The sequence below is a fragment of the Ctenopharyngodon idella genome, chromosome 19 (genome assembly GCF_019924925.1).
Source record: "Ctenopharyngodon idella isolate HZGC_01 chromosome 19, HZGC01, whole genome shotgun sequence".
In the NCBI taxonomy this organism is placed as follows: Eukaryota; Metazoa; Chordata; class Actinopteri; order Cypriniformes; family Xenocyprididae; genus Ctenopharyngodon; species Ctenopharyngodon idella.
In genome coordinates, this window is record NC_067238.1 from 3,272,448 (window position 1) to 3,284,660 (window position 12,213).

Below are 12,213 nucleotides of genomic sequence, written 5' to 3' on the forward strand. Positions count from 1 at the left end.
GAAAAGTGTACATATTAGTATCTAAATGGTACATATATATCTGTATTAGAACCTTTTTAAAGGGTACCGTCCCAGTGACAGCTTTTGTATCATTTTGTCTGAGAGTGTACAAATAGATCAATACCTGATCCCAATTCCCAATGCAAGAAAAGGAAAACTAGGAACCGTCAGACAACGACTGCTGTAATCACCCTAGTTTGGAAAGAAAAAAAAAACTGAGCAAACACATGATCTAAAAGAGATAATATTTCCTTAAAATGAATGCATGCTAACCTGCAGACATACATGCACCTGCATCCACTGCTAATGGCCTAAACAAAATCTAAAATCTTAGAGAACACAAAGGAAAAGATTAAAACAAAGCACAAACTGTTATGACAACCACAACAATTTAGTCGTAATCAGTTTCCGTCCTAGCCACATTGGTTCCTCTCACTGAGTGTTTTTCCACTGTTTTTCCATTTCTCCCCTAGTAGTTTGTTAACTGCACATCTGAAGGAATGCGACGGGAATGTGCAGACAGCATCCTGTTTTTTCTTACACTTAGTCAGCTGTTTACTCTCAAAGAGCTGTGTGAGCACAAGATGCTTTCATCTCTGCTGAAGAAAGAAAGAGAAATGGGGGGGGGGGGGGGGGGGGGGGGGTGTTCAGTCTTGTATCTGTGGCCCAGTTGTACATAAGGTTGTAAAATTCTCTACTTAAATTTGCTGTATTGAAATGTTATCAATATTGAAAAGCTCTTACTAAAACACTCCCATATGCTGAAGACATGTTGTTAACTACAGCTATCAATTTATTGCTACTATAATTAAACTTTGTAAAAATATGATTTATTTTTTTTTTTTTTTGGTCATTTTTTACAAGATGGACAAAATTTGTCACCAAAAAAGTAATTCGGTTTAACCAAAATTTCGGTTTTACCGAATGACAATTTTGGTTATACCGAATGGCAATATTTTCAAACAATGCTAACAGGCTGATATCTAGCTAGCTAGCTAGCTAGCAAAAGGATAATCAAACATTTTATATTTAGTACAAGTTTTTCAAATATTACAACATTTTCCATGTTTTATAGTGGTTGTACCGAATGACCTGATATTTTGGGACATGCTTATGAGTGAGTGAAAACATGAATTTTTCAAATAGTTAAGAGAGAGTTAGTAACTTTGCTTTACAACCATGTGGTCCTTTGCAGGTGTCTGAATGATGTCACATCCTGTCACATGATATTGAACGCATGACTTGATCCAAAATGGTCCCTTTGTATTGGTTACTCCGAATGACATCAATGAAATTCATTTATCCGGACATTCTTTCTCATAACAAAGCAATGACTTCTACACATAATTTTAATACCATTTTGCACTGTTGATATATGTTGTAATAAAATCATGACTGAATAAAAAATATATACATTTATTACATTTTAAGATATTTTAATCACTAATGAAATGGCTGTATTGGCCTTTGGATGGTTAAACCAAATGACCTTTTGACACTTCAGAATCTTTAAAATGCCTTTATATGTAGCAAAATATAATTAAAACCTTTTGGATTGAATAAAAGAGATCTAGTTGTACTGCCTTACATACTTCGGATGTCATATCTTAGTTTTTATTATTATTATTAAAGCTTTTGGACAAAAAATGACCCAAATACAAAAATCAGTTGAAAGCTCTATTAGTTACATTACTCCATAGTCACCCATAGTGATTATGTAAGGAATTTCAAACATTTTACATAAGAAATTTTACAAAAGCCAAATTCTATAAATCAGCCTGCATAATGAGGCTCTCCTCTTGCATTATGGGATAGCTACCTTACATGTTCCTCGGAATTTCAAAACTGCACGTATTGAGTAAACATTCCGGCAGCTGGAATGGGGTGGTAGACAAAGAGACTGCACATCTTAGCAAGATAAAATACCGTCTCAGAAGACTGTCAAACTCTGCTTAAAAAAGAAATAACACGAATGTTTTTAGCCTCACCTCACCCATGTAGCTAACTTCTCTTCTGACTTTTAAGATAGGTATGTTGCATACCTGTTTGATTTCTCAGTTCTCCAAAGTTCTGCATGAATATTTATGTAAGGAGATCTTAAAGCATCAGCCACCAGGCATAAAATAAGACTTTGGCATAGTAATAAAATGTCTCACATAGTTTCACATATAGTTCACATATATAGGGTCACATAAAATGTCCTTTTGTTCAATTATAGTTGCACATTTCATAAATTTACCCTGGTTTCGCTGACAGTAAAATTCCCATCTAATTTTTACACACCCCAGAAAACACCTAAAAGTGCCCACAGAGCCTTTGCAATTCAAAGTGTATGGCTCATACATTTACAACCCACACAAGTGGATAGAACAAATTATGCATGAAGTCATTTGTCATTATGGGATTGTGTTAGATTTGTTTTTGTTTTAGGTTTGTAAATTATGATGTATATGAGAAGTTGGATTTACATTTATGTAATGAATTTAATGTTTAACAAGGAGTGTAATGTGATGTTTTACTCATCTGGACGTGATCTAATGACCATGTAATGCAGAAAACTGCTTTAAGTAGGTCAATAAAGACTTAAAATAAAGTGTTATTTGATAGTATATAGTTTGTTTATTTATAGAGATAATAATACAAAAATAGATTCCATTGAATAAATTACATAAATAAACTGACTTTTAGATGTAAGCAATTCAAGTTTAAAAATTCAAGTATCTGTGAATAACTAATTTTCTTCACAGGAAGAAAACAAGAACAGGTGCAGCATAATTAAATACATATAACAATAGTCAAAACTCACTATATGTATAAATAATAATACACAGGTAGTCATGAATAGATTCCATTTAATTGATGGTATTTTGAGGCAGTAATGGGAACTCTACATAGCACTACAGTCTTTTGCATAATGGACCCAGCAGACAGTAGAAGCCGGTTTGTACTTTAGGAAAACAATAACAGCATTTTTTGGCAAGCGTTGAGCTATTGAAACTTGCTGGTATCTGAACAATAAAATCACCCCACTGAAAGTATGCAATAAATACTTCCGCCTTCACTGAAGGGAAAAAAAGAGGGAAAACGGAGGGAAGGAAAAGTCGTAAAAAAGAAAACAGAGAAACATTCCTTACGACTACAGCTTTTTTTCTTTTCATTTTTTTTTTAAACATTTAGACGCTTTCTTGAGCAGATGATCATAGAAAGCATCAGACACATTCATTTCCAAATAAAATTTAAATAAATATATAAATAAATAAATAATAAAATTAAGCTCTGATACAGAGAAAAGCTATCAAAAATAAAGTATATTAAAATTATATATATATATATATATATATATATATATATATATATATATATATATATATATATATATTATATCAGGAAGGAACCAACCATAACTTCCTGCTGGTATCTGAACTTGTATTACTTGTATTAAAAAACTATGTTTGCAGTATTTCAACATTGTTTTCAGATTTTAGCTCTCTCATTTGTGAATGCCACCATTTAACTTCTGCAGAAGGTGATCTGTTTTTCTTTTCACCATCTAAATCATCCTTGTACACTGGCGAACAGACGTTTCTGCTCAACCTCAACTGAAGAAACTGAGGGTTTGTGCCACAGCATTCAGTTCTGTCTTGAATTCAGAGAATCTGCCATGTTTGCCCCCTTCTTCTCTCAAGGCACATCCTCTTCATCCAGGATTGGTTTTGTTCAAATGCTCACTCGACCTTCGTTTCATCTTCCTCTAACTGATCAAGAGATTCCTGGTTTTGGATTTCTTTTTGGGTGAAGCAGACCGTGAGGCTGTCATAAGGTTGTCTTTAACCACCTTCCTGCAAATGGAAATGACACATTGCTTAGCACCAAAGCAGGATATTTTATGTTTATTGGAGCATAAGCATGTGCTAATAGTGCTTATGTTGATGGTGAATTTACCTGAGAGTTGACAGTAGATGATCACTGCTTTTGCCCATGTGATTTGACTGGTCACCAAGTTGTATCACAATCTCCATATCTGGATTTTCTGAACTGCAGATCAAATTTGAGAATAAGGTTACACACTAAATTCACCAGTTAACAACTTAGTCATTCAAATGTGTCCAAATCTTGACTGGTAATTCTATTGTACAAAAGATTCTTTGAATTGAAAATCAAATAAAATAAATAAAGTCTGTTTTTTTTTTCAATTTCTTGCACTTGCAAACCCAGGAACGAACAAATCCAAATGTCTCTCCCACATAAATGTAGACAAATACAGACAAGGCTAATGCCTTCCTTGAACAACCACAGGACTCTTCTGATAAAATTAAACTTGATCAAAAATAGTTGTCCTTTGATTTTGGGACCTGCATGGCTCATAACTACTTTAGTCAATAGTTTCTTTTTCATTTCCTTATTTCCTTTTATCTCAAAAAGGGATGCATATCAGAGCTTGGTAAAGAAAAAAAAAAACACACACACACACACACAAGCTGCCCTGATCTCCTCAAGTCACACATGACTGCCAACGGTATCCACGACAGACAAAATGACACGTATCGGTCTGATTTCATCTCCAGGGTGGAGCTGGAAGGTGCGGAGTCTGAGCTCACCTGATGTGACAGAAACTGGAGCAGGTACGATCGGCGGGATTCGCACATTCACAACGGCCAGTGGAGCGCCGGCGACGGGAAAGAGGACTTCCCAGACCAAAAGGGGTGATCTTACTGTAGTGAGATGAGAGAGAATTAATTAAAATGCACAGAAAATGTGATAAATTCATGTTTTTCAGTGTCTGCAGGTGATTAAAACGACATGTTATAGACCTAATTTTACACTGGGACCATTTTACCAGTCATATTTTGGGGTTTTACAATGAAAAGAAAAGTTTTTGAACTTAAGGTGCCTTAAATACCTTTTGTAAATTATCAAGCACCTCATTCCCTAAATTCACACTATATATTCTTACATACACACTCACCTTGGTGTGTTGACCCAGATGATGTCCAGATGGCAGAAATAGATGCACTCGTTGTCCAACCAGTTGCTACAGGAGCAGCGCTTGGTACGAACCCGTTTGAGAGCAGGTGGATTGCTAGATGCTTCAGACTGTTCAGATAGTGGATATCCAAACCCTAGAAAACACACAGAATCTTTAGAGAAAGGTCTTCACAAATGGATTTTTGGTAACCTAAAAGTGTATCTCTAAATATACTGATTTTACTGAAGTTTCATCAACCTGTATACATTAGGTACACCAACAAAAGTATAGAGCAGATCCAACTGCACAAATTCTCTTTTTATAGTGGTGTTTCTTATTATTCGATATAATAAGACTGAATTTCATTTCATGTAATCTAATGAATACACAAATACTACAGATGCAGGGTAAAAGCACTGCTCTATATAGATATGACACTAAGTAATAACCGCTGCACTTATCTGTTAAGATAAAAAAGACATAATCATTTTCTTTGTGTGTTAAGTTTTGGCAGATGTCCACCAGTGGGATCACAAAGTACAAGAGAATACAATGTCTTATAGGTCAATTTAATCATTAGATCTGATTAGTGGAGTCTTTTTCTCAGAATCTCAGAAGAAAAATCTCCATTTAAGCTCCATTAAAATCTCATTGCTGTCAAGCTAAAACAACTTAAGTGTACAATTAATCTAACCCTTTTGAAACTGAAAGTGCACACACAAAAAGACAGAACACTTTTTTTTGTTTAAAAAGATAGAAGTATCTTACCTTGCTGCAGCACACATAGTGCAACTGAGATAAAGAGTGCAGTCCACAGTGAGAAAGCCATTATAGTATCTCAAGAGTTTAACACGCCTGTTAAATCCAGTTGAGTGATGATGTACAGTTAGTATCTGCAGTCCACAGTGCTCAAGAGAGAAACCGACAGGTGCTTGTGTTCAACTCAACCTGCCCGCCTTCCATTTATCCTCCTGAATGCTCCGCCCACTATCCCACTGAGTCCTAATACTCCTGCCTCCTGATTGGTTTGAGGCTTGTGTGATGTGGGGGGGAAATAAAAGAAAGGTATGGAACAGGGAGTGATGTCATTAATTCCCCCTGGATAAGTCAGAGTCACAGAAACAGGAAACCTTTTTCCGCAGGGGAGCCCACGTGCTGTCATCATCAGATAGCATTTAATGGCATGTTTTGCATGTGTCCAGGGAGACATTCCACATTCGTGAAGAAACCCCTGGAGGAAAAAGCAGGACTGATAGTGCATGTCCAGGATATCCAGTCTGGGACTACAGATTATGGATATGGAATGGCATAATAAGATATTTCATAAGATATTTAGTGGATCACATTAGGGTTATAGGTACACTTCTTAATTCTATAACTTTAATTGTATATATAGTAAAACAGTAATATTGTGAAAGTATATTTTAAAAGAATTTTCTATTTTTTATTTCTAATATTTAAAAAAAAAAAATATATATATATATATATATATATATATATATATAAAGTATTTAAAACAGTTGTGTTGCTTATTATTTTTGTGGAAATGATGATTCATGATCACCTTTTTTTTTTTGGATGAATGGAATGTAAAAAATAAAAAAATAAAAAAATATTGACACATACACACTACCTATCCCTAAACCTACCTGAACCTATCCCTAAACCCACCCAGCACAGAAACCTATCTCTAAACCTACCCGTCACAGGGACCTATAACTAAACCTACCCGTCACAGAAACCTATCCCTAAACCTACCCATCACAGGAACCTATAACTAAACCTACCCGTCACAGGAACCATAACTAAACCTACCCGTCACAAGAACCTATAATTAAACCTACCCGTCACAAGAACCTATCCCTAAACCTACCTGTCACAGGAACCTATAACTAAACCTACCCGTCACAGGAACCTATAATGAAACCTACCCATCACAAGAACCTATAACTAAACCTACCTGGCACAGAAACCTATCCCTAAACCTACCCGTCACAGAAACCTATCCCTAAACCTACCCATCACAGGAATCTATTACTAAACCTACCCGTCACAAGAATATATATATATATATATATATATATATGTATGAGCAATGACATTTTTCTCTGTGAATTTGTTTTGCAATTATCTCTTACTGTATACAGACATTTTATATGTTATATAAAAGCTCATTACTCCTTATATAATGTGACTTTTTGACACTGACAGTTGACATTTTCCATAACCTTACATATTTGACCAAATGACATAGCATTCAGAAAATATGCAAATTAAACAAGAAACCCCATCAATGGAGGTCACGACAGCATCATTTGTCTTTCATTAATCCTATCTGCACACTCCTGTTAACAAATGTCACTGATTCAAATATGCAAAATATTGTGCCCTGGAGGAAACTGGAACTGTACTCAGTTTGATACAGTTGGGGAAACAACTGGTGGAACATCCTCTCATATTGGCTGCTGTTCCTCTTTTGCTTATATAAAATAATTAATGATAATGGCAGATAGAACCTGAACATGTATTTATTTATAGAGTTAGTTTGTTAGTTATGATAATTAAAATACATGGATATATGCAATGAAAATATAAAACCAATGAATATGCATTGAAAATGACACTGCATATTTTGTGATGCAATGGAATACACATGATTTTACGTGTGACTTTTGGGCTAGTTTAATGGGGTAAAAAAAAATGTATGAGAATTTATACAGCAACTGCCCTACAAAACAACATTTTTTCCCTCTATAAACTGGACAAATATTAAACAGTCAGGAGTCACTGCAGGGGGTCAGGAAATGCCAGAGTGATGTCACAATCTACCAAACAATGGCACCTCACAGATTATTTGTCCTGTTGAAAATGTGGGGGTCAAGAACATACAACAATAATAAATAAAGCAAATGTTTGTTACGTCTCCCATCATAGACAGATGAACAAAAGTTCTGATCATCATTTTTGAATATTATGACCCATCTTTTATCATTACATATTGCTATTTTCCCAATAAAGTGTATTTCATACATGTGGGATTTACGAACTAAGAGCTTGAAGTCATAAGAATATGATTAATTGTGCTGTATAGCATTTATAAAACAATTTATCCTTAGATTATTATGCTTGATAAGTTAATGATTGCTCAATACACTCATATACCTCAGATTTCCATTCTCTATTTTTCTGTCTCAGTATCAACAGTCACAATCTAACAATGTCGCCTTATCCATTTCCTCTTCCACTTAACGTGGTGGTTTGTTGAAAGAATGTGGTGCTGTGCTTTGACAAACACAAAACAACTGAAAGCGCCTGTGGAATTCCTCCAGAAGCTCTCAGGAATGCACTGCTCCACTGCACTTTGACACCTCATATGCTCCATTAGACTTTCCTGACCAAAACTGGTCACTGTAAGAGAAAGAGAGAGAGAGAGAGAGAGAGAGAGAGAGAGAGAGAGAGAGAGAGAGAGAGAGAGAACAACAAAGATGACATGCAAAATGTGTTAAACAATGCTACAGGATTAATGATGCCATTGTTGAAACTTAGCTTAGGAATTGTGAAGAGTGATATTCTACATAGACCTATTTTAAGACATGCAACACAGTATCAGTAACATATTAAAGGGATAGTTCACCTTTATATGAAAATCCGGTCATCGTTTTCTTCTATGGAACACAAAAGAAGATACTTTTTCTGTTTCCCCCTAAAGTTAAACTAAAGTTAATGGGGTCCAATGCGGTTCTTATGGACCCCACTGACTTTAATTAAATGGGGAAAAAAGACTAAATGTCTTCTTGTGTGCTCCACAAAAGAAAGATTTGGAATGACCTGAAGGAGTAAATGATGACAGAATATTCATTTATGGGAAAACTATCCTTTGTGAAAAAGAAGTGTTCTTAATTGTAGCCTATTGATTGTGCACTTGTAGTGTACTTCAAATCTTAAAAGTATTTAAAAAAAAAAAAAAACTGTACTTGCAGATAACACTTAAGTATACTTTTAAAAAGTGCACTTTCAGGATGAGCAAAGTTATATTGCTTAACTCTCTGTGTATGATTAATAGCTATGTTTATCTAATGATTATGCATCAATACCGTCAGTCATGACATTAGTTCAAGGTGTTTTGGAACACATGAGAAGGTGAGCACAACTTAAAAATTGCAAAATTCATCCTTATCACAGGTATAATCGCTTTGATTTTTATGCCCCTAGTAACAGAGGTGTTTAAGGAATTCCAAACAATGAAAAACGGATTCACTTTCTTGGAATGTTGGATGAGATTATTCATTATCTTTGATAAATATCTATGAAGGGCAATGACGGTAGATGATAGGGTAAACACTCACGCACGTCTATTTCCGTTTCCTGTACATTCCTCTGGTGTGAGCTATGACCTGCATCACAGTCAAGAACGTAAACATTTCATGATCTGCGTCTGGAAATCAAGCACTATATGGGCTTGACTGAAAACCCCTCATTGTGTTATTTAAAAAAACACCTACATATTCTAAATAAACATCAGCAAACATATGCCAATGCAGATACCTACCCAAACTTGTAACCAGTGGTTGCTGTGCATATATCTATCTATCTGTGTCTGTGTGTGTGTGTGTGTGTGTGTACTTGTTTTGACTTATCTTGTGAGGACCAAATGTCCTCACTTATATTGTGAAATACTTTCACCAGTGTTAATTTTAGCCGCCATTTTTGATTTAGTCTTTATCTTCAGACGAAAATGCTTAAAAAATGGTCTTAGTCACATTTTAGTCATTTTTGTCTTTCATATTTTAGTCTAGTTTTAGTCGACGAAAAGTGAAACTATTTAGAGTGTCGTACCCCCTGAGGGATTTAACATCCTTCTGCGTACCTTCTCTTTTCCACTAGACTGCAGTTACACCTCTTCCATTAAGGGACAATATTTGCCCTCTTAAATCGATTTTTTCAGAGCATTTTTTTATCTTTATAAAATAAATAACGCTTTAAATAAAAAAATAAAAAATAAAAAAATGCAATAAATACAATGATGATAAAAACGAAGTAATACTTTTAAATATTACATTTAAACCGCCAGTAGGTGGCGGTAAGTCACTGTTTATGAGTGAATCATCGAGTCATTCATTCTTTCAGTATCAAAACAAGCGGCTGTGTTTATGAATGGGTCATTGAATCATTGACGATTCGTTCAACATTAAAAACTAACTCACAGAAGGGTATGTTTTTGTATCAAAGAGTTTTAATCTAAATCTCTATGCAGTCTGTGTCTCTACGCTATTTGTTCTTCAAGCTGGTATAAATTTGGACATTTGTTTGCTCCCCATTAGGAAACAAGCTTATAAATCATACAGAATGATCTTTTTTTCCTTGATGTGTTGCGTGTATGTAGCTAATATACTGTATATAGCATTATTTTTAATTAATAATGGATAAGATAGGTTAGTTAGTTTATCTGGAATGTGCTATGTATGTAGAGTCTAAACTAAAGTATCTTTTAGCCATTGTTAACACTTGAAGTTGACAGCATGATAACGTTTCAGCCCATTTATATCCAGGCTATTTCAGCGTGTTTACAGCGCCATCTAGTGACAAACTGAGAGTAGACACTCCATTTATTACATCAGCATTCTTAAAAAAAAAATGAAATCAATAAACAAATAAATAAATAAAAATGATAAATGAATGAGTGAAAAAGGTAAAGACGTGTTATTAATAAAGTAGCCTGATGTTCTAATATAAATACAGGGAGGCTGGGTTAATGGTGAGGCATGATATCACACTTTATGGGGTAAGTTGTCACTGTGAAACCCTTTTCAGCATTTTTAAATACATTATTAAATAATATATAAATTATATAATATATATATATATATATATATATATATATATATATATATATATATAAACCTTAGGACAATAAAATTTGACAACTTACCCAAAAAGAAAATACTTTTGTCCTGCAAAGCTCAGTCAATTCAGTGTGGTTTTATTTGTGTTCACTTGGTTTTCAACAGCTAGTAGTAACTATAAATATGATGATATTGTAATATAAGTTTGTAGGTAAAAATCACAAAAATCTGATTTATGATGATAAAAAATGTCAACTACGGAGCCATGAATGGAAGGATATTATTTAGAACTATGATCACGTGCCAGTAGGGGGCGTCATCACCAAAGTTCTATGGTCTCCTCTGAGCACATTCCTAAGGTCACACACTAATACGGCCTTCAAGCGGAGTCAAAAATATCGTTATTAAGGTTAAGTGCACATTAAGGTTTTGCTGGTTAGCATGACACCGCTGAAAAATTCTGGTGTTATACAAGAACCTATGCTTCTCTCATCTACCTTGAACACCAAGCCATGAAACTAGTCATGAAAGTGTACTCTCTTTAAGTAACTTTTAACATTTGAAGTACACTACAAGTGTACATTCAATACAATTAAGTGCACTTCTTTTACACAATGGTAGTATTAATCAAAGATATAATTATGAAATGACATCAGATTATCCAGCAAATTTAATATTTGCACAAACATTTGTTAACCTTAAATGTAAAAATGCTATTAATAGCATTAATTATTAGAAACCATAAATTAACAATATCTTTGCATATAGTTTAAAATACAATTATGACAGAACACACAATTATTTTGTGCATAGTTTATCGAATAAATAAACATAGCCAAAGCAACAGCAGACTCTCGTAACATCTTTTAATTTAAATTCATGTTACTCTTATATTTCTGATAATACTTTGTCCTGTCTGTAAGATTACACAAGCGATCTCTGTCTATCTGGATACATCACAATGGGAGGAACACCATACTGAAATCTTCCCACATCTAAATAATCAACACCACAAGAACAACTGAACCATCAACCAGAGCTGTTCATCTTCTGGGTTTGACCACATTCTAGACTATTTACTGGAAATGCATAAGTGTGTAAATCACCGGCCAAAAATATTCTACCGACCATCACATACACCAAAGAAAAACACATATACACTGCAATGCCATAGAATATAGTATAAATGCATATAAAAACATACATTTGTACAGTAGGATTTCTATTAAGATTTACAGTAGGATATAGATATATTTTTAATGTAGTATTCATGATGAGAGGAAAATGTTTCCGTTAAATGGTTCCATGCTGTAACACAATAAAAAGTGAAAATGGGAGGTGAATTTTATTGGCACCTTATATAATTTTATTAAATATATGTAATAAAATGTTTTCATTTTATCA

General features: G+C 34.2%; 1 protein-coding gene across 1 annotated transcript; it reads right to left on the reverse strand.

Moving 5' to 3' along the window:
- Window positions 1-2,835: 2,835 nt before the first annotated feature.
- On the reverse strand, window positions 2,836-5,917 carry edn2 (endothelin 2). The gene is made up of 5 exons (XM_051872791.1): window positions 5,735-5,917; window positions 4,967-5,120; window positions 4,599-4,712; window positions 3,943-4,035; window positions 2,836-3,839 (listed from the first exon to the last, which is right to left on the reverse strand). Exons 1-5 carry the CDS (start codon window positions 5,793-5,795, stop codon window positions 3,752-3,754), a joined length of 510 nt encoding a protein of 169 aa, XP_051728751.1. The 5' UTR covers window positions 5,796-5,917; the 3' UTR covers window positions 2,836-3,751.
- Window positions 5,918-12,213: the final 6,296 nt, after the last annotated feature.